The 27,707-nt window shown below is 33.6% G+C and overlaps 3 protein-coding genes and 2 pseudogenes across 3 annotated transcripts; all 5 read right to left on the bottom strand.

The window, feature by feature from the left end:
- Positions 1 to 42: 42 nt before the first annotated feature.
- Positions 43 to 825, bottom strand: LOC131182291 (auxin-responsive protein SAUR67-like; annotated as a pseudogene).
- Positions 826 to 1,549: 724 nt separating this feature from the next.
- Positions 1,550 to 4,249, bottom strand: LOC131182041 (NAC transcription factor 47-like). The gene is made up of 4 exons (XM_058150667.1): positions 4,027 to 4,249; positions 3,166 to 3,315; positions 2,623 to 2,930; positions 1,550 to 2,465 (listed from the first exon to the last, which is right to left on the bottom strand). The coding sequence occupies exons 1-4, from the start codon at positions 4,247 to 4,249 to the stop codon at positions 1,560 to 1,562; spliced, it is 1,587 nt and encodes a 528-aa protein (XP_058006650.1). The 3' UTR covers positions 1,550 to 1,559.
- Positions 4,250 to 6,727: 2,478 nt separating this feature from the next.
- On the bottom strand, positions 6,728 to 7,304 carry LOC110642197 (auxin-responsive protein SAUR68-like). Its single transcript, XM_021794147.2, has one exon. The coding sequence runs from the start codon at positions 7,242 to 7,244 to the stop codon at positions 6,798 to 6,800; it is 447 nt and encodes a 148-aa protein (XP_021649839.2). The 5' UTR covers positions 7,245 to 7,304; the 3' UTR covers positions 6,728 to 6,797.
- Positions 7,305 to 12,183: 4,879 nt separating this feature from the next.
- Positions 12,184 to 12,756, bottom strand: LOC131182486 (auxin-responsive protein SAUR68-like; annotated as a pseudogene).
- Positions 12,757 to 25,149: 12,393 nt separating this feature from the next.
- Positions 25,150 to 27,707, bottom strand: LOC131182040 (NAC domain-containing protein 1-like). The gene is made up of 3 exons (XM_058150666.1): positions 27,485 to 27,707; positions 25,990 to 26,297; positions 25,150 to 25,821 (listed from the first exon to the last, which is right to left on the bottom strand). Exons 1-3 carry the CDS (start codon positions 27,705 to 27,707, stop codon positions 25,150 to 25,152), a joined length of 1,203 nt encoding a protein of 400 aa, XP_058006649.1.

The following is a 27,707-nucleotide window of genomic DNA, read 5'->3' as shown; positions in this document are numbered from 1 at the left end:
GCCAAATTGCATGACGCCTATACGTTGAATTAGAACTAATCATGAAAAGAATGAGATTTCTAATTTCTATTAAATTGTGTTCATTGCATACATTGTTTTTGAATCTAATTGTAACTCTTCAAAAGCTGCAAACCGGTAGTTGATGGCTTGTTTCTCTCTGTTGGAGATAGAAAGACAATGAACAGCAGCTAGCTATGGACATTATTAATGCTTTTTCAATGTCTCCAGTAACCTGCTGTTTGATTAAGGAAATTACATACTCCAAGAGCTCTGCATCGCATGGCAATGTAAGAGGCAATCCAAACTCTTCTTCTGCCATATTGAATAGCTCTTTGATAATTTCTACTCCAAAGGAATCAAAAATCGTTTCTGATCAGCAGAGTACACAACAAAGTGGCACTTCTCGGCCATTTCTAATGTGCTACAACTGCTCGCTTCTCCAATAGCCTGCGGCGGTGTGATTCTTTTTCGCCTTACAGCAGCTAGCATCTGCCATTTTCGTGCCAATTTGAGTAGTCTCTTGGTGCTGATCATCTTGCTAGTAAAGGGAAGGGTTTGAGGGAAATTGTGAGGTATGAAAAGAGAACTTTAGAATTCAAAGTTGCAAATGCTGTTCTTGGGATAGGTAGAGGGCGAAGGAAATGACTTGATTATATACACAAAAAGAACAGAAGCAAGTCCCTCTGATGGAGCTCCAATGCCATGTGATTGGTGGATACGGGGGCTTTCTGGGGAGGTGGGCATGTCGGCTTATGTTTAGAAATCAACCCATCAAGGTGGACCATAGGATTGTCGTATATCTAATATAAATCATGACCATATAGGATAGCCGTAACAACGGACAAGAGTTGAACCTCTCAAGACCAGATGAATTTGAATCTACTTTTCAAGGGAACTTAGTTTGTAGAGTTGTGCAAGTTTGGTTTCGTAGCGTAGACATTGGAACGAAAACGACAGCCCAAATAACTACTGAACGCGAATGGTAACATTGCTTGCCAACTGTCTGTATTATAAGATAATTCTTGCTTATATCAATAGCATTATACCAAATTATGCCAAACTAATGGATGAGAATTAAATCCCATAATTGTTAGTTACTTATACTTTGACATTCACTTATTCAATTATGGATATAATATTTAGACTTACTGGGCAAGCACAAAGCCAAGTTTTGTCTAATATTTAAATAATTTAAAATAGAATAATTTAAGAAGTCAGAAATAGATATAATATTTAAATATCGATATTTTTAATATATTTTATTCATAATTTAAATATTTTTAAATTTACATTTATTATTAAAAAGAAAATTTTAAAAATATAAGCATTATTTTTTTTTATTTGGCTATGCTAATAAAAAAATATTTTTTAAGTTTTTAAAATGTCAACGAAGCGGATAAACAAATATAAATATTTTAAATTTAAACTAAAAATTTCAGTAAAGGGTTAAATATTTTAAATTTATACTAAAAATTTCACTAAAGGGTTAAACATGAGAATTTATTAAATACATGTTCATATCTAAACCACTACCAACTAAAATTAAAGAAGATGCATAATCACGAGACTCTCCAATAAGAGTAGGCAGATCTTGAAGAGTTAGGTTGAGCACCCAAGAAGTTATTTTTCTCAGCAGCAGGTTGGACAGAAGGAATTGGTTCCTCAGATGGCACTGATTGATGATTATTCATGGTGGGCACCTCCATGCAGTCACTATAACAAACTTGATCTCCGAATCCATGGATGGGATGAACAGGCTGGAGAGAAGGAATTGGTTCCTCTGATTGATGATTGTTCATGGTAGGCATCTCCATGCAGTCACTATAACAAACTTCATCTCCATATCCATAGATGGATTGAATAGTTGGGAAAGAAGGAATTGATTCCTCAGTTGGCATTGATTGATTATTATTTATGGTGGGCATCTCCATGCAGTCACTATAACAAACTTGATCTCCATATCCATAGATGGATTGAATAGTTGGGAAAGAAGGAATTGATTCCTCAGTTGGCATTGATTGATTATTATTTATGGTGGGCATCTCCATGCAGTCACTATAACAAACTTGATCTGGACATCCATAGATGGGTTGAAAGTCATAGCTATAAGAAGAGGGGAGATAGGATTGGATTGGTGGCACATTATATACAAAGCTATCGCTGAATGTGTTGTTCACTGGTGGAGGATCATAGTTGAAGTTATAATTCAATGTGTTGTTCATTGTTGGAGGATCATAGACAAAGTTATTCAATGTCAGAGGAGGAGGATAATAAGACCCAAAACCATTCTCGTTTTCTTCAAAAATCATCAAAGAATTATCATACTCTGAAGGCTGTGCAGTGGAATCATCAGCTTTTGAAATTTCTGTTTTTGAATTTATAGTAGTCCCTCCATCTTCATCATTATTGTTTTTCTTTCTTTCTGCTTTGGTTGCGTAGATTTTGCAAAGTACCCATTCATCCAACTGACCAAGAAAAAAAAAAACACAAAGAAACAAAGAAATATATTATCACCTTACTTGAATCGAATTCTAATCACCCTGCTTGGAGTGGCATAATTATTTTGTTTATCATCAATGCAATTAAAGAAAAAAAAAGAAAAGTAAGAAATTCAATAAATACCAGCATAGGTTGCAATGGGTTTTTGGGTCTGGAAGTAGTAGTTGAAGAAACAAGCTTTGGATTAACCAAATACTCATGCATCTTCCAGTCCGTTTTCCTTCCTTCACCTTGCTTCCCTGAATAATAATCCAAAGATTTTCTAAAACCAACAGGATTTTTGTTATTTGGAATGGCTTTATCAGTTCCTGTAGGCTTCCAAAATCCATCTCCCGCACTTCGATTCGGTCTAGACCCATTTGAGTATTTTTTCTCCCTCGCAGTGAAAAAGTACCACTCGGTTTCTCTTGCTCTATTCAGTTTATAGATTTCTGCATAGTTCATAGATAAAACACATGAATGAAGTTATAACTGAGGACAAAAATATAAATGATTATAATATTTAAAGGATAAATAGTAATTTATATTTAAAAGAATTTAAGTTTCAAATTACAAATATCTAAATATTAATGATCGTAAAATTTAAAGACTATATAGACAAATTTTTTTTAAAACACATATCAATAATCTTTAACTAAATATTAATTAAAATTTAATGCAAAAGACCACTTCTCAACCCCCTACCACTATCACCGCCTATTCCTGTCGTTGCAGAGGCTGTCATACTCTTGCTGAATTTCCTATCACTCTCGCCGGAATACAACAATGGAGATGCTGACTTCCGGCGATACACAAATTTCTCACCACTGTTTGTTACTTTTTATCACACAAGCGAGGCATCAACATATAAGATGCTCTCCATCATTACATTGGAGATTGTCCAGTGGGCAGGTTCTAAGTTGATGGCCAGCCATCTTGATCATAGTTTATGGATTATCAATCCTCCATCAGTAGTCATTAATGTAATTTGATTAAACACAGCAAGCAATGAGTTGAAACTCTGATGACTGGTATAATGTTGGAGAAAATGGAGGATAAATATATACAGGAGAGAAAGAGAGAGAGAAGGAGAGGCAGAGAAGGTTGGTTTAGTTTTTTTTTTTTTTTTTTTCAATTAATAAAAGTTTTTTAAAATAATAGTAAATTATTTTTTATGGATCTCATGTTTCTATTTAACGATTATTTAACAGTCATGTGAATGTATGTAATTAAATTAGACTTAATTGACTTAAAATTATAATATATAGTGTTTATTTGACTGAAATTGAGATTTGAGGGATCTATTTGAACCTCCAAACACTATAAGAATTTATACCACTATTGAATAAAATTTTAAGGATCTAAATAAGCTTTTTGCCAGAATTTAATGACTATATTAACACTCATATAATCTAAGAGAGATTAAAAATTATAATTAATATTGCTCGCACTTAATTCTTAAAAAAGTAGAGTACTTCAACTTAAAATAAATAAACGTAAATAAAGATGAAGATGAAAACACGTAGATGCATGCAACTTAATACTAACCAGTAAGCTTTCGAGGGCTATATTTATATAAATCAACCTCATGAATCCTGTTACGAGGCAAGGGAAGTTTCTTGATCTTTTTCAGCAAGTAGTGAAGAATCAGTTCATCATCATGGGGTGCGAATCGAAACCCAACTGGAAGCGAATTGACATATTTCTCAACATCATCATCACTACTGCAATTTGCGGCAACTCCCTTGTTCTTGTTATGATTTTCCTCCATTATTTGTACTGCAAACACAAACTCAGAGAAGGGTTTTGATCAACTAATTGGTTTTTGCTGCATGTATATATATATATATATATATATATATACCTCGAATGTTCAGACCATTACCAAGTAAAAATAGGTTTCCTTCTCCTAATAGAATTAGAGGAGAGCAAGATAAGTAAAATACATTAATTTTCTTGCAAAAATCAATATCCTGAGGATTAGTAGCCAACTTTATGCCCCCTTTTTTTTTTTTTTTCCTGTCTTCCCTTCATAAAACGGTGACGTTCTATAAAACACTTTCTTTGTACGGTTTTTTATTTTTGATTTCGATTTCTTCTTTTACTTCTTTTTGTGCTGTTTTTCTTATATGTTTGTCATTTTTTTTTTCAATCCTTCTCCTAATAAAATTAGAGGAGAGCAGGATAAGAACGGATTTTCCGCTTAATTATTATTAAATATGGATTGATAAAAAAAAGAAAAGGATAAAATTTCGGATAAAATCTGATTTGTAGATAAACTCTTCAGAAGCTACAAATTGGTATTTTAAGGTATGGAAGTCAGTAATGGAAGTCGAAGGCGAATAACAGAAACTGCTAGCTGTGGAAGTCAGTAATGCTTTTTCTACGTCTCTGGTGACCTGCCCTTTGATCATAGTGACGGCATATTCCATTAGCTCTGCCTAGCATGGCAATGTGAGAGGTCCTTTTCTTTGCAATCCGAACTCTTCTTCTGCCATGTCGAATAGCTCTGATGATTTCGTTTTTTAAGGTATTTCATAGGAAGCATGAAGCGCTTTTGATCTGCAGAGGACACAACAAAATAACCCTTCTCAGCTTTTGCTGTGCAGGAATTGCTTGTATCTGTGTTTCCAATGGTTTGTGGGAATGTGATTCTTTTTCGCCTCATAGCAGCCTCCTTATCTGCCATATCATTGCCAATTTGAGGAGCTTCTTGGGACTGATCATCTTGTTGAAAGGCAAAGATCTATGGGTAATCTGAATGCCAATCATGTGATGGGTAGAATGCAAGGGAAGCAGTGGCTTGGTTATAAAACCACAAGGCTAGGCATAAGTCTATTTCATGGAGCTTCCAGAGTGCAGGGATAGATGGGAAGCAAAGCCATGTCATAGTGGTTGTAAGAGCCTGTTTGGGAGGTGGGTATGTTGGCTTATGATTGAAAATCAACATTTCAAGGTAAAGCATAGGTGTAACATGCGTATATCCTTCTGCCAAGTAGTTAACCACCAAAAAAGATATATATAAGACATGTTGAATTGGCTCATGAGTCTACAGACTATGTGAACCACAACAAGAGAAAGATCAAAATGATTTAGGCCCAATATTAACTCAAATATTGCTGAGAACTGGCAGAGCTGTGCAAATTTGGCTATGCAGTCTAGACGTTTATGTGGCAGAAGACACGTCAAGTTGGGTCCAATATGTCTGAGAACTACTAAACAGAGATGCATCACTACAGAGTGCTTCTTCTTTTTAATCATATTAGAGATATCTTATTCAGTTCAAAGTGATCTGCAGTGTTCTGTAGCATAATTCATTGATTATATTCTACAGAAATTGCAATCAAATACTTCTTTTAAGCTTTGGTCGTGAAAGCCCAAATTTTATTGCTTGAGATTAGAAGAAATTGATCAAACCAATATTTGGTTATTGATGTTTCAAATATTTTAGTATTTTAAAATTTTAAATATATTTAATTTTAAATTATTAAAATTTAAAACACTTTAATTCTTTTGTTTTTATTTCTCATTAATATTGGGATAAAGATTAAATTATTAATTTTGAAAAATTAAAATATATTTTAAGACAAATCTTAGGATTTTCTGTAATTAACTTTTTTAAAAAAAAAAATAATAAAGGAAACTTTTCCCTCTCATGTAAACTTAACTATTGGGGACGTTGGTGTCACCAACCGATAAAGGTCCTATAGAAGAATAAGAGCATGGTGATAAAAAAAAATCAGGGAATTTTTCTCTAAATTCAAAATTTGGTATTCAAATTTAAATGAAGAAAAATTAGCAACTACAAAGCTTATGATGAAAATGAAACAAAGAGAAAAAAAACTAACCCATCAGAGGCACCAACATCATACCCACAGAGGCATCCGTTAAGCACTTCTACTACTACTATGCAAGCCAAGATAAGGTATGCTTATTTAGATACTTTTCCAAGAATTACAAAAATCTACGCTGCCACATGGGTGGTTGTCTTGGAAATTGTAACTTTAGAGACTACACCACTGCCATGGAGTCAAAGTTTATTTCTAATTTTATCTGAAAATTTCTTGGGAAAATGGTGTCAATGGTAACTGAGACTTTAATTTTGGTTTATAATCTCTTGTTTTGCATTTTAAACCGATTCCCAGATGTCAAAATCATATGTGTCAGATGATTTATTGGACAACACATATCATTTATAGTGATTTTGAAAATTATGGATAGTGATAATAACTGGGCAGGAGTAGGAGAAAAAATTTTGTATTTTTTATGAAATAAATTGTACACTTGTATGTGCGTCTTTACAAATCTATTGTGACTCTTCAGAAGCTGCAAATTGGTAGCTGATGGCTTGTTGCTTGATGTTGGAAATGGAAAAATGATGAGCAGCAACTGCTAGCTATTGACATCAGCAGTGCTCTCTCTACATCTCTAGTAGCATTCTGTCTGATCAAAGTAATTGCATATTCCATAAGGTTTGTGTCACAAGGTAATGTGAGTGGCCCCTCGCTTTGCAATCCAAACTCTTCTTCTGCCATGTTGAATAGCTCTTTGATCATTTTACTGTTAAGATATTCCAAGGGAAGAAGGAAACGTTTTTGATATGCAAAGTAGACAACAAAATGGCCTTTCTTAGCCATTGATGATGTGCTGCAACTTCTTGTGTCATTACTTCCCATTTTTTGTGGCGACGTGATTCTTCTTCGCCTGATAGCAGCCATTTTCTGCCATTTCCTCGTCAATTTAAGAAGTTTCTTGGCACTGATCATCTTGCTAGTATATAAGAATGGAAATTTATGAGGGAAATAGAGGAAGAAACCTTTAGATTCTAAAATACTAAATGCTAATTTTTTGATGGGTAGAAGGGAAAGTAGGTGGCTTGTTTATATATTCACAAGGTCAGACAATCCATTTCATGGAGCTCCCACAAGGCAGGGGAGCGTGTAAGCAAAACCATGTGATAGGTGGTTGTGAAAGATTGTTAGCAAGATTTGCATGTTTGCTTACGCTTGACAATGAAGCCATCAAGTTGGGCGCATAGGCATGTAATATCTATATCCTTTTGTTTAGTTGTTTACCAGCAAAAAGAATGGTGGGTCATGACCATATATCATAAACTATTTAAACCACTAACAATGAAGAGAAACTTATAAGCTGATTTGAATCTGGATCTACTTTTGATGGGTCCTTTTAGTGAATGCCAATCTGTAGATAGGAAATTCAACTATTGGTGAAAGTTGGGAAAGTCCGTTCAAACTTAGTGCTGTGTTCTTCACTAATATGTGGTAGAAGTGGTAACAGAGAGCAAGTTGGACCAAGTATGTCTGGGAACTGCCAAAGAGACACATGGAATTTATGGCTCACGTAAGACATGGAATTGACTATTCACAAGTTTTGTACAATATGTGCAGGTACAGCTATTTGTTGGTGTGATTGTATGTGTTACACCATGTCTAGGCACAGACTTAAACAGCTTTTCTAACAAATGTAACAAAGACTAACTTCAATTTGATAACTTCCAGCTCAAGTTGTGCCTTGATCAGCTAGTGCAGAAACCATTCTCTGCTCAGTCATTGTAACTTACTCTAATAAATTCTTCACCAAACAAATACATATTGTAATGAAATATTCTGTTTCTAATAATTTGCAAAGGTTGGATAGGTAGAATCTCATTATATGTGGAATATTATATATGATATTGTGGGTCAACTTGAGGTCTGATTATTTAGACAAAGTTCTTGAGTCAAAACTAGAAATGCATCTCCTAGCAAATGTTGTTGTTTCATTCACAATCTATTTTACATGGGGAATTGTTGAATGATACAGCACATAAATTAAAGTTAACACTACAGAACTAAACTACTTCAATAGCCATAAATTAGCAATCGTTGATCTGTATGTCCTTGATGGAAACCAAGAGAAAATGAGCAACAACTTGTTTCCATGAACATAATCAAAGCTTTCTTAACGTCTTTAGCTAAATGCCTTTTGATAACCACATACTCCATGAAGACAGCATCACATGGAAATTTGGTAGCACCTTCACTTTGGGAGCCCAAACACGTCTTCAGACATCTTGAATAGCTCTCTGATGACATTATTGCTGAGATATGCTAAGGGAATAGCAAATTGCCTACAATCATTGGTGTAGATGATAAAATTTCCTGTTCCAGCTGATGATGATGTATTGAGCAAATCCATATTCGTGTTACTACTAATCCTACAAAACGAAGTTCCTTTCCTCCTAATGGAAGCTATCCTATGCCAGTTACTTGATATTTTGATGAGCTTTTTTGGGCTGACCATGCTTCTTGTTTTGTGTTGGAAGGAAAGATTTAGATCTTAGGATGGTATTGATTTGAGTTGTGAAGGGCATAAAAGTTTGTTACTTATATAGTTAAAAAGGTTTGAGATATTCCATTTCTTGTAGATTTCCTTATGTTGATATTTTCAATGCAGAAGCATGTGGTTTAGTATTTTGTAACTTTCCATAGAGATTAGCAATTGAATAACATCATAGGTGGTTCTAGATATCTTTGGTCATCTCCAACTCTTAGGAAAGCTAGAGTGAATAGTGCCTTAAATTTTGATTTCAGTTAGTAATCATATGAACTAAGCATATTATAACTCTTGAGCCTTCTGATAAATTTTATCATTGTACTTTTATATATCTTTGTTTACGAATCTAATTATAACCCTATGAAGAGATATCCAGTATATGAAGTTTCTGAGTGTAAAAGATCACAAGCAAATAATACTATCTGTTAGATGTTAATACAATGGCTGAGTAACAGCAAAGTTAAAGTTTGATTAGTTTGTTTTTAAATTTCCTCTGTACTTGTTAATGGAAAAGTCGCAGTCAATTCCTTGTGATTTTGATAATGAAGAAAATAATAATAAAATGAGAATGAAACAAAGAAAAAGAAAACCCAACCCATCAGAAACACTAGCATCATACCCAAAGAGGTATCCCACAAGAGCTTCTACTACTACTATGCAAGCCAATAGGAGGTATGTATAACTTAATTTTCTCTAGAATTACAAAAATGTATACTATCATCTTACTAAATGTAGATTACCTTGTCGAAACCACAGGGGTGGTTGTCTTTATTATTTTTATTTGGCTTTATGTGGAGTTGGAAGTTGGAACTTGTACCCTCTCAGCGGCTGTTCAGAGACTACTCCACTGCCATAGTGTCAAAGCGCATTTCTAGTTGTTTTTTGACAATATATAAAATAATTTTCTTGGGAAAATGGTGTCAATGGTAACTCGGACTTTAATTTTCGTTTATAATCTCTTATTCTGCTTTTTAAACTGATTCCAGATGTCAAAATCATATGTGTCAGATGATTTATTGGACAACACATATAATTCATAGTGATTTTGAAAATTATGGATAGTGATAATAACTAGGCAGGAGCAGGAGAAAAAATTTTGCATTTTCTATGAAATAAATTATACACTTGTATGTATATCTTTACAAATCTATTGTGACTCTTTAGAAGCTACAAATTGGTAGCTGATGGCTTGTTGCTTGATGTTGGAAAAGGAAAAATGATGAGCTGCAGTTGCTAGCTATTGACACCAGTAGTGTTCTCGGCACATCTCAAGTAGCATTTTGTCTGATCAAAGCAATTGCATATTCCATGAGATCTGCATCCCAAGGTAGTGTGAGTGGCCCTTTGCTTTGCAATCCAAACTCTTCTTCTGCCATGTTGAATAGCTCTCTAATCATTTCATTGTTAAGATATTCTAAGGGAAGAAGAAAACGTTTTTGATCTGCAGAGTACACAACAAAATGGCCTTTCTCAGCCATTGATGATGTGCTGCAACTGGTTGTATCTATACTTCCCATGTTTCGTGGTGACGTGATTCTTCTTCACCTGATAGCAGCCATCTTCTGCCATTTCCTTGCCAATTTCAGAAGTTTCTTGGCACTGATCATCTTGTTAGTTTGTAAGAACAAAATTTATGAGGGAAATAAAGGAAGAAACCTTTAGACTCTAAAATACTTAATGCTAATTTTTTTTATAGGTAGAAGGGAAAGTAAGGGGCTTGGTTATATACTCATAAGGTTAGACAATCCATTTCATGGAGCTCCCACAAGGTAGGGGTGCATGGAAGCAAAACCATGTGATAGTTGGTTGTGAAAGATTGTTATCAAGGTTGGCATGTTTGCTTATGTTTGATAATGAACCCATCAAGTTGGAGCATAGGCATGCAATAATTATATCCTTTTGTCTAGTAGTTTACCAGCAAAAAAGAATGGTGGGTTATGACCATATATCATAAGCTATTTGAACCACTAATAATGAAGATAAATTTATAAGCTTGTTTGAATCAGGATCTACTTTTGATGGGTACATTTAATGAATGCCAATCTGTATTTTGGAAATTCGAGTGTTGGTGAAAGTTGGGAAAGTCTGTTCAAGCTTAGTGCTGTGGTCTTAACTAATAGAAAAATGTTTCTATTGGGGACCCTCCAATACCTAAGTTAGAGGTAATCCATTTATATATAAAGAATTGATAGAATTTTAGAATAGACAGAATAAGAAAATGAGTACCAACTTTTGCTTTACCTAAGCACATAGATATAGGAATGGGGGCTGGGGGGTTAATTTATTAGGGTAATATCTTTGGCTAAATAATCCCCAAGCATACATTCATATATGTTTTCATTAATGCAATTATTATGTATGAAGAGATGTCCAGTATAATTTTATTAAGTTGAAAGTTAATGCAGCGTGCAGAAGTATAGAATAAGAAAATGAGTACCAACTTTTACTTTACCTAAGCACATACATATAAGAATGGGGGGTGGGGGGGGGGGGGGGTTGGGGTGTTAATTTATTAGGGTAATATCCTCAGCTAAATAATTCTCCAAGCATATACATTCATATATGTTTTCATCAATGCAATTATTACGTATGAAGAGATGTCCAGTATAATCTTATTAAGTTGAAAGTTAATGCAGTGTGCAGAAGTAGACTTCAATTAGGATCTGAGTTCATTAGGTTCTAACCAGAGTGTTTGGTAGTTGAGTTTAAAGAAGAAAAAGGGGGAAACTGAAATGATAGGTTGTAAATTTGTAATAGAGTTGCATATGTTTATTGTTACTCTGTTTTGTGCAATTATGATTTAGTTGTGAAATAATCTTGTGGAGGCCATGGCATGACGTGGACTTCTTTTTAGGGACAAAAGGAAATAAGAGTTCTTAGATATCTATAAGTGCCTCATTTGTTGTGCTCATTGTCTGCAAGTTCAGAAATAGTCTTCACCTCCTAACCTAGGATTGTAGAAGGTAGGTCAACATGATCATGGTGAATTAATGATTTTACTTTGTTTCTTCAATATTACATTTTCTTGCATTCCCTTAAATGAGGACGACATGGCACATGTTTCGCTGATTCTGATCAGACTAACAAAATAAGTAACAGAGTTGTTTTTTTTTCCCTAAAACTCATACATGTCACGAATAATGATTACAAAATTCAAATTTCAAAGGTGAATATGGAAAATTTCTCGTGAAGAAGAGTAACATTATGCTGATTATGGTGTTCAGTAATTGAGGCCTGTATGGGTTATAATTTACTATTACAAACCAAAGTTCAAAACAGTACACATGATAATTCCAAGTATACTTGTGAATTTGCTGCATGCCAGGTAGTGTGAGCATATGCAGGCCTACACTTTGAGTTAGAACTAATCATGAAAAGAATTTGAGATTTCTATTAAATTGTGTTCATTGCATACATTGTTTTTGAATCTAATTGTAACTCTTCAAAAGCTGCAAACTGGTAGTTGATGGCTTGTTTCTCTCTGTTGGAGATAGAAAGACAATGAACAGCAGCTAGCTATGGACATTATTAATGCTTTTTCAATTCTCCAGTAACCTGCTGTTTGACCAAGAAAATTACATACTCCAAGAACTCTGCATCGCATGGCAATGTAAGAGGCCCTTTGCTTGGTAATCCAAACTCATCTTCTGCCATATTGAATAGCTCTTTGATAATTTCATTGTTGAGATACTCCAAAGGAATCAAAATAGTTTCTGATCAGTAGAGTACACAACAAAGTGGCCCTTTTTGGCCATTTCTAATGTGCTACAACTACTCGCTTCTCCAATAGCCTGTGGCGGTGTGATTCTTTTTCGCCTTACAGCAGCTAGCATATGCCATTTTCGTGCCAATTTGAGTAGTCTCTTAGTGCTGATCATCTTGCTACTAAAGGAAGGGATTTGAGGGAACTTGTGAGGTATGAAAGAGAACTTTAGAATTCAAAGTTGCAAATGCTGTTCTTGTTAGTGTATGTACACTGCAGCCAATGTGTTAATTGCAAGTGTGATCACTTAATTCATATATATATACTATATTCTTGATAAAAGGCTGCTTTATATTTAATGTGTAATTTAATTTTAATGAATATTAATTAATAAAGATAAAGCCCATGGGACTTATATGCATAGCAGTGGAAATTATAATGTTGTTATAATTATGAGATTCTGACTGCATTATAGCATTGTTCCAAAAATGTTCCTGGTCAATGTTATATCAAGATCGGACATTGATATAACTGTTGAGACTAGTACACGTTGCATTCTTTCCTTTATGAAAGGAAGCAGCAGTTCTCATTAAGCTGAGGTATGTGAGATACCTAGAACCAACGTGTAAGTGCTTGTGGTGACAAGTTTACTGAACTGACCCGCACGAGGATTCCATATCAAAGTTTACCTGTGTCTATGAAAGGACTCACGTTACAGTCGTGTAAATGATCCTTAGACTTGAGATATTAAGTTATCTTATATAGGAATTACTGTATTTTGATACTGCTCACATATCATTCTATATAAAGATAACGAATGTGGCAACTGTTGGATATAGTATGAACTATGTGGAGATATTTAATTGTCAAGATAGAATTCATCACCTTAGGTAATTAAGGAAAATATTTCAATTGTTCTTGGCCAGTATGGATTGTTAAATCCTTGAGCAAGGTAAAATAAGATTGAGATCTTATTTAATTAATCAATCATACTAGGATGACAAAAATGATTTATATATAGCAGACACATTCCATGCATCAATGTATAAATCGAAATATTATGATGAAGGGATATTAATTATACTGACAGACTGATCACAGAAAGGTTAGTCAAACCACTTTGACAAGTTCTAATATTTGGGTGGTCATTATACATTGCTAGATGTCAATAATGATCTACAAATATAATTAATCAATTGTGAATTGATGATAAAATTAAATTATTAATTTTATTTAATTATATTTGTTGCCAACATATTAGGAACCTAATGGGTCACACACATAAAGACTGTAAGTGAGGAATTAAATTGAATTATCAAGTTGGACATGATAAAAATAATTCTAGAGACTTAAGGACTGAAGTATAAATTTTATTTAGACTGCTTAATGTCCTAATAATTGAGTGTAGACTTAATTTAAAGTTTCTAGAATTATAGGAATTAATTGTGTGAATTATAATTTCTATAGGGGTCAATTTATAATTAATAAATTCAAAGGGTTAAATTTATAATTATAAAATGTTATTCCCTATAAATAGGGAAGCTTGTCTTCCATTCAAAGGTGAAGAAAGAAAAAGAAAGGAGCTAGCACTCAAAACTCTCAATATTCTCTAAGAGTGTCTTGGAGAATTTCCTCACAACCGGTCTGTGTGGATACCATCAGAGGCAGGACATCTGGATGGCTGGTGATTTGCTACAACCCGGCTCGGTGGTTAGAAAATTCCTCAAGCTGTTTGAGGTAATTTGCTAAATAATAAAATTTTAATTATCACCATTCCATACTTAATTAAAGTCAATCTTGTTTAATTGAGAATTAATGCTTCCTAACAGTGGTATCAGAGCCATTTTAATTAATTGTGGAATGGTTTGTTGTTGTTGGTGTTAGTTTGAGTATTAAATTCATGTGATTATATATTGTTTCTCCCATTTTTTTTTTCTTTCCTCTGCTCAAATTTGGATCTGAAAATTTTGAAGATTTGGTTTTGTTTCTTATAGATTTTAATCTATAAAAATTAATTTTAATCAAAGTAATTTTGAAATTTTCCTCATAAAATTAAAAAAGGAAAAATCTAGAATTTTTTTTTCTTTTTTTGAAACCCATTTGAGGGTCTTCCAGATCGAGCAAGGAAGCTCGTTTGCTGGAGATTGGCTATGCCAAAGGACCATCCGGAATGCATGTTGGATGTCCAGTGGTCTTCCTAGTGGCGATGCATCGTCCAGCCGGCTCAAATGCAGCAGATTTATGGCTGTCAAAGCCATGCGAAGCTGCTGGTTGTGCAACAGGAGAATGGCAGCTTGATGCTACTGCTGGCTGGTTCTGGCAGTGTCAACGACACTCCTGCGGCCGGAAACAGCCATGGAGATGGCTGCTGAACTTGCTGCACTTGGTGGTTACAAGTGTGAGTTGCTGGTTTTTTTTTTGGAAAACCAAAGTGGAAGAGGAAGGAGAAAGGGGCAGTCTGCTGCCCCTCTGTTTCATGATATTTACAGTTTTGCCACTGTGTAATACTACCAATTTTGCTTGTAATTGCAAAACTGCCACTGCTATTTATTTACAAAATTGCCACCGGTCATGTGGCTGTAAATAGGTTCTTGTTTTGGCAGAATTTACAATTATGCCATTATGATTTCCTTATTCCAGTTTTGCCCTTGAATTTCCTATTGACTAAAATTAATAATTGCATAATATTATTTTATTAAAATTAATTCTACTTTTGGTTTTTAAATAAATAAAATTGTGATTTTATTTTAGTTCAATTGGAAAATGAATTAAAATTGTTTAATTTAATATTAATTTTGGAAATTAGTTTCTAAAATTAATTTAGGGCATTTGAAATAAAGGAATTTATTGAATTAAATTGTTTAATTCAATATCAATTTTGGAAATGTGTTTTCTAAAATTGATGGCAAATTATGGAGCATCTAAAATTGTTTTAGATTTTAATTATCTAATTAGATTTTAATTATCTAATTAGATTAGATATTGAATTAAATTGTTTAACTCACATATATATATAATATTAGAAAATTGTTTCTAAATTATATATTGCATTGGGTAGTATAAAATTTGATTTAATTGTTTTGTTAAATTAATAGGCATTTAATTGTGATTAAATTACTTATTAATTAAAGAAAATTGTTTCCAAGACAATTAAATAGAATTATTCAGTGGGAGAAACATTATATATTTTGATTTAATATTTCTAATTGTTAGAAATATTATTTTAATTACACATAAAACCAACAATAACAATGAGGATGATTAAATTTATTTATGCATTTTAATTTGATTATAATGCATGATGGATGGTTATGGACTAAAGACCAACGTGATTGCTCTTTATATGGTTGAATGTCTGTATATTCATAAATAGGGACTGTGTTTCCTGCCTTCTCTTATATTCTGTGTTGTAAATTCTTTTTTCATCTTACTCCCCTCGAATATAACTCGAGGTTTCTATTTCTGAAATATGTAAACGTTATATAGTTTTAGAAAGAGTAGATAAGAAAATTATTTGTGAATGTAAGCAGAAAGAGGAGCTAATGAATATACTTCAAGGAGCTGCTAAGAAGACTTATGAAGTCCTACAATGCTACTACCTAGGTTTTTGACCTTATAATTCTCTCAAATGGCTCGAGAGAATTATTTAGTAAAGTCCATAATCATCCAATTAGAAATGCATGCTAGGGGTGTATGTTATATATATGTGATGTATGATATTGCTAGCATGTTAATTAATGAGACATAAAAATTGGCATAGACCTAAAATCCCTCATTCAAATATTAAGTACATGTTATGAACATGATGCCTTCCATTATTATAGTATAAACCTGAGTTCTATATTAAAGTTAACTTGTTGAGCACACTCAAGGTTGCTTTTCTCTCGAACATGTTTTATGGCTATGAAATATTGGATATTTCTGAACAATGGGTTTTACTTAACTGATTTACATGATTTGGATGAGCATACTCATGATCATGTAGAATCAGAGGCATAGTTAGGAGAAACATAAAATTATGTTTAAATAAATAGTTGTCACCTAACTAATCTAGGAGTCACATAGAGATGTGATTGATAAATAGTTATCTATCTAATTTTATTTTATTTTGATTTGTTGAGCACACTCAAGGTCAAATAAAATTAAATGGGGTCTTAGCCCACTAAGAAAATTAATGCGTTAAATTTCCCGAATTAATGGTGAGGGCTATTAATTTGAGTAAAATAGTGGGAGACCAAATGGATATTAAAGACCTTATATTAATTTGGTTAATGAAAATTATATACATGAAATTAATACAATTTTATCTTTGCATTTGTAGGTCACTAATATCACCATGAGTAACAACCATTCCCTACGTAGCATACTGGATGCTAATAAGTTGACTGGACCAAATTTCTTAGACTGGTACAGAAACTTGAGAATTGTTTTCAAGCACGAAAAGAGGCTATATGTCCTTGAACGTGCTAAACCCAGTATTCCTCCTGTTGATGCTCCTGAAGAGGTACTAAGTGAGTTCATTCATCACACAGATGATGATGAGCAAGCCACATGTGTGATGTTGGCTAGCATGTCTCCTGAACTTCAAAGGCAGCATGAGAATATGGATTCTCAAACTATCATTTGGCATCTCAAGGAGTTGTTTGATTCAAAATGCAAGAATGAGAGGTATGAGGTATCAAGGGAATTGTTCTGCTATAAGATGATAGAAGGATCTTCAGTGAATGTTCATGTTCTGAAGATGATTGGCTATATTGAAAAATTAGGCCAATTGGGTTTTGTCATGGATCATGAGTTAAGTATTGACTTGGTCTTACAGTCTCTACCTCTTAGCTTATCACAATTCATAATGAACTTCAACATGAATCAGTTGGAAACTACATTGCCTGGACTATTGGGGATGCTAACTACTGCTGAAGGGGAACTTAAGAAGAACAAGTCCCCTATTCTTATGGTTCAATCTTCTAAGACTAAATCCAAAAGGTCCAAGAAGAAGAACAATAAGAAGAAAGGGACTTTCCCTAAAGCACTTAAGCCTACTGGGGGCATTAAAAATGACAAAGGTACTTGCCATCATTGTGGCAAAGAAGGTCACTGGAGGAGGAACTGTGTTGATTATCTTGTTGCACTGAAGGAGAAGAAGCTTAATGAAGCTTCTACTTCAGGTATGTTTATGATTGAGATAAATTTTTCTATGTCAAATTCATGTTCTTGGATATTAGATACAGATGTGGATCTCATATTTGTAATAATATGCAGGAACTAAGAAGACCTAGACCTTTACAGAAAGGTGAAATGGACCTACGGGTTGGAAATGGAGCAAGGGTTGCTGCTTTAGCTGTAGGAACATGTATTTTGTCTCTGCCTACGGGCCTTTTGCTTGAACTTGATAACTGTTATTTTGTTCCAGTACTAACTAGAAATATCATATCTGTATCTTGCCTAGCACTGAATGGTTTTAAATTTATTATTGAAGGCAAATGTTGTTCCTTTTATAATAATGATATTTTCCATGGATCTAGTGTTTATGCAAATGGTTTGTATATACTTGATCTTGAAAGGCCTGTTCTTAGCATAAATAGCAAGAAATTAAAATCAGATAATCAAAATCCATCCTATCTATGGCATTGTAGATTAGGTCCTATAAATGAAACAATAATCACAAAGTTACATAAGGAAGGATATTTTGATCCTTTTGATTATGAATCATATGAAACATGTGAAGCTTGCTTAATGGGAAAAATGACCAAATCACCCTTTACTGGAAAGAGTGAAAGATCTACTGAATTATTGGGCATAATACATTCAGATGTATGTGGGCCAATGACTACCCATGCTATAGGAGGGTACTCATATTTAATTACATTTACTGATGACCATTCTAGATATGGGCATGTATATCTAATTAAATATAAATCTGAATCTTTTGAAAGGTTCAAAGAATTCAGAAGTGAAGTGGAGAAACAAACTAGAAAGAGTATTAAAACACTCCGATCTGATCGAGGTGGAGAATACTTAAGTCAGGAGTTTCAAGATTATTTAAAGGAGAATGGGATTCTTCACCAGTTGACACCTCCTGGAATGCCACAACACAATGGTGTTTCTGAAAGAAGGAACCGAACCCTATTAGATATGGTGCGATCCATGATGAGTAATGTTAACCTTCCAGTTTCTTTTTGGGGCAATGCCCTACAAACTGCTGCATACCTTCTGAAGAGAGTTCCATCCAAATCTATTGAAAAGACACCATATGAGATATGGATGGGCAAGAGACCTTCACTGTCACATATAAAGATTTGGGGATGTGATGCTTATGTGAAGCGTTAAATTTCTGATAAGCTAGGTTTTAAATCAGATAAATGCAAATTTGTGGGATATCCAAAACAAACAATTGGATATTATTTCTACCATCCAATTGAGCAAAATGTGTTTGTCTCAAGACATGCTACCTTTCTTGAAAGGGAATTTGTTCTCAAAGGTAGCAGTGGGAGTAAAGTAGATCTTGAAGAAATTTAAGAACCACAAATTACCATCCAAATGAAACCGATGAGTGAGACTGTAGCATCAGATGCACAGCCTGAAACTCAAGTAACATAGGAACTTCGAAAGTCTAGTAGAATACGTCATGCTCCTACAAGATTGGATCTTTTAATAGAAGCTGATAATGACATGTCATTCTTACTAGAAGAGCCTACTGACTTTCAGGAAGCAATGTGTGACATTGACTCTGTGAAATGGCTTGAAGCCATGAAATCTGAGATGGATTCCATTTACACTAACTAAGTATGGACTTTGGTTGAACCACCTGAAGGGATAAAACCCATTGGGTGCAAATGGCTCTTTAAGAGAAAGACTGACACGGATGGCAATGTACAAACATATAAAGCCAGGTTAGTTGCTAAATGTTACAGGTAAAGGCAAGGCATTGACTTTGATGAAACCTTCTCGCCAGTAGCCATGCTAAAATCTATAAGGATTTTGCTTGCTATAGATGCATACCATGATTATGAAATTTGGCAAATGGATGTCAAAACCGATTCCTAAATGGGAATTTGCAAAAGGATGTGTACATGACACAACCTGAGGGGTTTGAATCCAAAGAATTTCCTAACAAAGTATGCAAGCTTCAAAAGTCCATTTATGGACTAAAGCAAGCTTCACGAAGTTGAAACATCCGTTTTGATGAAACAGTCAAAGAGTTTGACTTCATTAAAAATATGGATGAACCTTGTGTTTACAAGAAGGTTAGTGGGAGTGGAATCATTTTCCTTATTTTATATGTAGATGACATATTATTAATAGGAAATGATGTGCCATTACTCCAATCTGTAAAGATATGGTTATCCAAGAAATTCTCCATGAAGGATTTGGGAGAGGCAGCCTATATTTTGGGAATTAAAATCTATAGAGATAGATCCAGAAGGCTCCTTGGTCTCTCACAATCTATGTACGTAGACAAAGTGTTAAAACGGTTTAACATGGAAGAATCAAAATGAGGATTCTTGCCTATATCGCATGGTATTTCTCTTTCCAAAGATATGTGTCCTAAGACACATATTGAGAAAGAGAAAATGGATAGAATCCCTTATGCCTCAGCTATTGGATCTATCATATATGCGATGCTATGTACAAGACCAGATGTATCTTATGCTTTAAGCATAACTAGTAGATACCAAGCTAATCCAGGTGAACGTCACTGGACAGCAGTAAAGAACATTTTTAAGTACTTGAGACGGACTAAAGATATGTTTATGGTCTATGGAGATGGTGAACTGGTAGTTCAAGGGTATTCCGATGCCAACTTTCAATCTGAAAAAGATGATAGCAAATCCTAGTCTGGTTATATTTTCATACTTAATGGTGGTGCTGTGAGTTGGAAAAGTTCCAAAAAAGAAACTACAACAGATTCTACAATTGAAGTTGAGTATATCTCTGCATCTGAGGCAGCAAAAGAGGCTATTTGGATCAAAAAGTTCATCACTAAACTTGGTGTGGTTCCTAGCATTATTGATCCAGTAACTCTGTACTGTGATAACAATGGAGCCATAGCACAGGCTAAGGAACCAAGGTCTCATCAGCGATCCAAACATGTACTTAGGAGATTCCATTTGATCAGAGAGATCATTGAGCGAAAAGATGCAATGATAGAAAAGGTCCACACTGAAGAAAATCTTACAGATCCTCTTACTAAGGCGTTGTCCTAGCAAAGACACGATCACCACCTGCAGGGTTATGGTATTAGATACATGGGTGATTGGCTTTAATGCAAGTGGGAGATTGTTAGTGTATGTGCACTGCAGCCAATGTGTTAATTGCAAGTGTGATCACTTAATTCATATATATACACTTTATTCTTAATAAAAGGTTCCTTTATCTTTGATGTTTAATTTAATTTTAATGAATATTAATTAATAAAGATAAAGTCCGTGGGACTTATATGCATAGCAGTGGAAATTATAATATTGTTATAATTATGAGATTCTGACTGCATTATAGCATTATTCCAAAAATGTTCTTGGTCAATGTTATATCAATATCGGACATTGATATAACTATTGAGACCAGTTTACGTTGCATTTTTTCCTTTATGAAAGGAAGCAGCAGTTCTCATTAAGCTGAGGTATGTGAGATACCTAGTGTTAGTAGTATGCCCTAGAGCATATCATTTAGTATGTATCTTGTACATGTTTTATTAATAAAAGGCATTTTCACTTTTCTGTTTACATAATATATTTATGTGTAATAGAAAAGGTCCATTGATATTTTGTTAGAAATTTTATTCTTAAGTTGTTAAGAATATGAGTGATAGTATTTCTAGCACAAAGTATCATAAATTAGTTCACAATCAAGGATACTTCACAATAAGGACATGACTTATCCAGAAAGATTGTAATCATGTTTGTTCCCAAGTTATTTACATGAGATGTAAATAAGATGGAATGGTGAGTCTCATGCCATATAACAAACATGATAGGCACTTATGCATGATAAGTAGGCCGAACCAGTGACATTTATGGCAAGCACATGGAGTTTACTCTTGTCAATGTATTGTCATAAATCATATCAGTGCATATAATCTTTAGACCTGAGATAGCACAGTTATCTTGTATATAGGTGGTTTGAGTTTGATACTGCTTTTATACTTGTACTGTGTATGGGTATATGGGCATGTGTTGGCTCCTACTAGTTATATATGGAGGTAGGTGTTGATCAAGATGGAATCTATTACCCTAAGTAAATAGGGATAAAATCCTATGTTCATTTAATTGTTCTTCATGTTTCAAGTTCCTGGCCAGGACAGATAGATTTATTCAGAAAAGAGTTTTTGATGAGAAAATCTTTTTAATCAAGAACTGTAATTAAAAGAGAACATAATATTCATAGCAAATGGGGTTTTACATAAACCATGACTCCAGCTCGAATTGAGATTTTGAAACAGAGAGATTCTAGTGCATGGTAACATATGATTATAGGTTCATTTAAGGTAAATCTTATTACTAATTAGGTGGCTATGGCATGCTATACGAGGTGTTAACCATAGTCTCTGAGCTGCCTAAAATGATTTAGAGAAATCATTTATGGTAAGAAAGAGTTCTAATGATATTAAGAGTTGATATCATATCTCATTGCCAATTAGTGATGAGCCTAGTGAGTCACACACATACACAAGTAATCACCAAGTTAAATATAATTTAATTAATTAATTAGAGAGTTTAATTGATTAATTAAATAGGTTTGGTTTGCAATTAGATTGCAAAGTCCCTAGCATGGTCTGAAACCAAATCTAGGTTATTGGATGTATAGTATAAGTTAAATTTATATTTAAAGTGTTTAAATATGAATTTAATTATGAGAAATTAATTAATAGAGATTAATTAATTAATTTATATTTGATATAAATTGGTTAGAAGAAGATAAATAATTATTTTGGGTTGAGAACTCAAAAATTAAGACACAAGGGTATTTTGATCATTTCACAGGGTGACATGTGGCAGCATGAGATGGTGACACATGTCACTACACATAAGCTTGCCATATGTCTTTTAATCATGTAAGATGATCAAAGTCAAGATTTAATCTAAGTTTGACACTTGGCACAATGTGATTGGGTCAATTAAACTAAGAGCCAATCAGAAGGTGACATGTGGTAAGGGTTTTAAGTGGTGACCTAGCTATATAAGGGCAAGGATGAAAGAACAAAATAATAGGCTGTTGTTCTTTCTTTTGTGCCGCCACCCAAAGAGCCTCTCCCCTCTCTTCTTCTTCATCTCTCATCAATTCAAAGAGAATTGCCAACATTCTCTTGAATTAAAAATACTAGAAATCGTTTCTAGTGTCATGTATACATCTATAACATCTCTAAAGGCAAAACCTGAATTTCTAATTGATTGGAAAGGCTTGAGAGGCTGTTCAAGGGGCTGCCATTGGTGATCTTGGTGTGGATAAGCTAGAGGGACAACATCTGGTGTCCTAGACGTATCCCAAAGGTGCCAAACACAATTACAGTTCATCAAAATGTTAGTGCACTTGTTCTTGATTTAATCTAGGGTTCTAATGAATTAATCTGTTAATTCTAAAATCTTAAATGGCAAATGTAGATCCAAAAATATATTAAAAGTTTTTTAATATGCTGTTTATCATTAAAATCAAATAGATAAATAATGAATCTTGCATGATGCATGAGGCCCTAGAAGAAAAATTTTGAATTCAATGATCTAAACTTATGTTTTTCATACTTCCGCTCCTTCACCTAGAACCAACGTATAAGTGCATGTGGTGACAAGTTTACTGAACTAACCCGCACGAGGATTCCATATGTAAGTTTTCCTGTGTCTATGGAAGGACTCACGTGACAGTCGTGTAAATAATCCTTAGAATTGAGACATTAAGTTATCTTATATAGGAATTACTGTATTTTGATACTGCTCACATGTCATTTTATATAAAGATAACGAATGTGGCAGCTGTTGGATATAGTATGAACTATGTGGAGATATTTAATTGTCAAGATAAAATTCATCACCTTAGGTAATTAAGGAAAATATTTCAATTGTTCTTGGCCAGTATGGATTGTTAAATCCTTGCGCAAGGTAAAATAAGATTGAGATCTTATTTAATTAATCAATCATACTAGGAGGATAGAAATAATTTATATATAGTAGACACATTCCATGCATCAATGTATAAATCGAAATATTATGATGAAGGGATATTAATTACACTGACAGACTGATCACAGAAAGGTTAGTCAAACCACTTTGACAAGTTCTAATATTTGGGTGGTCGTTACACATTGCTAAATGTCAATAATAATCTACAAATATAATTAATCAATTGTAAATTGATGATAAAATTAAAGTATTAATTTTATTTAATTATATTTATTGCCAATATATTAGGAACCTAATGGGTCACATACATAAAGACTGTAAGTGAGGAATTAAATTGAATTATCAAGTTGGACATGATAAAAATAATTCTAGAAACTTAAGGACTGAAGTATAAATTTTATTTGGACTGCTTAATGTCCTAACAATTGAGTGTAGACTTAATTTAAAGTTTCTAGAATTATAGGAATTAATTGTGTGAATTATAATTCTTATAGGGGTCAATTTATAATTAATAAATTTAAAGGGTTAAATTTATAATTATAAAATGTTATTCCCTATATATAGGGAAGCTTGTCTTCCATTCAAAGGTGAAGAAAGAAAGAGAAAGGAGCGAGCACTCAAAACTCTCAATATTCTCTAAGAGTGTCTTGGAGAATTTCCTCACAACCGGTATGTGTACATACCATTAGAGGCCGGACATCTGGATGGCTGGTGGTTTGCTATAACCCGGCCTGGTGGTCAAAAAATTCCTCAAACTGTTTGAGGTAATTTGCTAAATAATAAAATTTTAATTATCATCATTTCATTCTTAATTAAAGTTGATCTTGTTTTATTGAGAATTAATGCTTCCTAACAGTTCTAGGGATAGGTGGAGGGCAAAGGAAATGACTTGAATATATACACACAAAGAACAGAAGCAAGTCCCTTTGATGGAGCTCCAATGCCATGTGATTGGTGGATGCGTGGGCTTGCTGGGGAGGTGGGCATGTCGGCTTACGTTTTGAAATCAACCCATCAAGGTGGACCATAGGATTGTCGTGTATCTAATATAAATCATGACCATATAAGATAGCCGTAACAGCGGACAAGAGTTGAACCTCTCAAGACCAGATGAATTTGAATCTACTTTTGAAGGGAACTTAGCTTGTAGAGTTGTGCAAGTTTGGTTTCGTAGTGTAGACATTGGTAACGAAAACGACAGTCCAAATAACTGCTGAACAAAAATGATAACGTTGCGTGCCTCCTGTCTATATTATTAGATAATTCTTGCTTACATCAATAGCATTATGTCAAATTATAGCAAACTAATGGATGAGAATTAAATCCCATAATTGTTAGTTACTAATACTTTGACATTCACTTATTGATACAATATTTAAATATTGATTTTTTTAATATGTTTTATTTATAATTAAAATATTTTTAAATTTGTATTTATTACTAAAAAGAAAATTTTAAAAATATAATCCAATATAAATTTAAATTAATCTACTCCCAACTAAAATTAAAGAAGATGCACAATCACGAGACTCTCAAATAAGAATAGGCAGATCTTGAAGAGCTAGGTTGAGCACCCAATTTTAAGTCAGGTTGGACAGAAGGAATTGGTTCCTCAGATGGCACTGATTGATGATTATTCATGGTGGGCATCTCCATACAGTCGCTATAGCAAACTTGATCTCTATATCCATAGATGGATTGAACAGGTGGGAGAGAAGGAATTGATTCCTCAGTTGGCATTGATTGATGATTATTTATGGTGGGCATCTCCATGCAATCACTATAACAAACTAGATCTCCACATCCATAGATGGGTTGAAAGTCGCAGCTATAAGAAGAAGGGAGATAGGATTGGATTGGTGGCACATTATAGACAACAAAGCTATTGCTGAATGTGTTGTTCACTGGTGGAGGATCATAGTTGAAGTTATGATTAAATGTGTTGTTCATTGGTGAAGGATCATAGACAAAGTTATTCAATGTTAGATGAGGAGGATAAGAAGACCCAAAACCATTCTCGTTTTCTTCGAAAATCATCAAAGAATTATCATACTCTGGAGGCTGTGCAATGGAATCATCAGCTTTTGGGATTTTTGTTTCTGAATTTACAGCAATCCCTCCATCTTCATCATTATTGTTTTTCTTTCTTTTTGCTTTGGTTTTGTAGATCTTGCAAAGAACCCATTCATCCAACTGACCCAAAAAAATTAAAAAAAAAAAAAAACACAAAGAAACAAGAAATATATCATCACCCTACTTGAATCGATTTCTAATCACTCTACTTGGATTTGCATAATTATTTTATTTATCATCAATGAAATTAAAAAAAAAAAAAAGAAAAAGAAGAAATTCAATAAATACCAGCATAGGTTGCAATGGGTTTTTGGGTCTGGAAGTAGTAGTTGAAGAAACAAGCTTTGGATTAACCAAATACTCATGCATCTTCCAGTCCGTTTTCCTTCCTTCACCTTGCTTCCCTGAACAATAATCCAAAGATTTTCTAAAACCAACAGGATTTTTGTTATTTGGGATGGCTTTATCAGTTCCTGTAGGCTTCCAAAATCCATCTCCCGCACTTCGATTCGGTCTAGACCCATTTGGGTATTTTTTCTCCCTCGCAGTGAAAAAGTACCACTCGGTTTCTCTTGCTCTATTCAGTTTATAGATTTCTGCATAGTTCATAGATAAAACAGATGAATGAAGTTATAACTGAGGACAAAAATATAAATAATTATAGTATTTAAAGGTTAAATAATAATTTATATTTAAAAGAATTTAAGTTTCAAATTACAGATATCCAAAAATTAATGACCTTAAAACTTAAAGATTAAATAGAAAAATGTTTCGAGAACACATATCAATAATTTTTAATTAAATATTAATTAAAACTTAATATAAAAGACTTATTTAAACTCTTAAAGTTTAATCCAATAATTATATTAGCCTTTAAAGTTTAAACATGTCTCTCATGTTTTAATTTCGATTAGATAAGGTGTTAAAAAAATAGTAAAGTCGATTTTAATAAATAAAATATTACTTTTTACATTTAAAATTATTAAAATATGAAGAAAAATAGCAGATTGTTGAGAAAAAAAAAAAAACGATATTACACTTAATATTGCTGTAAACTTTCTCCTCCCACCCACCGCTACCGCTTCTCAACCCCCTGCCACTGTCACGGCCAACTCCTGTCGCTGCAGAGGCTGTCATTCTCTTGCTGAATTTCCTATCACTCTCGCTAGAATACCACAATGGAGATACTGACTTCGGCGATGCCCAAATTTCTCATCACTATTTGTTACTTATCAACACAGAGCTAGCTTTGACAGCCAATGCAACCAGCAAAGGGTGCTTTAACAAACTTAACTTTGCAGTAATTACGTGGGTAAATTCACAGGTATTGCAAATAACCATTTAGGTAAAATTGGGATAAAAAAATGTGAAATTTAAAATTTTCGTTAATTAAAAACCCGTGGAAAACTTGCATCTTTACAATATCACATATGCGAGGCATCAGCATATGAGATGCCCTCCATCATTACATTGGAGATTGTCCAGTAGTAGGTTCCAAGTTGATGGCTAGCAATCTTGAGACTTGAAGAGTTTATTTGGAGCTCTAAACACTTTAAGAATTTTTACGATTATTGGATAAAATTTTAAAAATCTAAATACGTTTTTTGTTAGAATTTATTGATTGTATTAACACTCATATAATTTAATCTAAAAGAGATTAAAAATTATAATTAAAATTACTCCCATTTAATTCCTAAAAAAATAGAGTATTTCCACGTAAAATAAATAAAAGTAAATAAAGATGAAAAAGAAAACGCATAGATGCATGCAACTTAATACTAACCAGTGAGCTTTCGAGGGCTATATTTATACAAATCAACCTCATGAATCCTGTTACGAGGCAAGGGAAGTTTCTTGATCTTTTTCAGTAAGTAGTCAAGAATCAGCTCATCATCATGAGGTGCGAATCGATACCCAACTGGAAGCGAATTGACATATTTCTCAACGTCATCATCACTACTGCAATTTGCGGCAACTCCCTTGTTCTTATTATGATTTTCCTCCAT

Source organism: Hevea brasiliensis, chromosome 8 (assembly GCF_030052815.1).
Source record: "Hevea brasiliensis isolate MT/VB/25A 57/8 chromosome 8, ASM3005281v1, whole genome shotgun sequence".
Lineage (NCBI taxonomy): Eukaryota > Viridiplantae > Streptophyta > Magnoliopsida > Malpighiales > Euphorbiaceae > Hevea > Hevea brasiliensis.
This window is presented reverse-complemented; position numbering and strand designations above follow the sequence as displayed.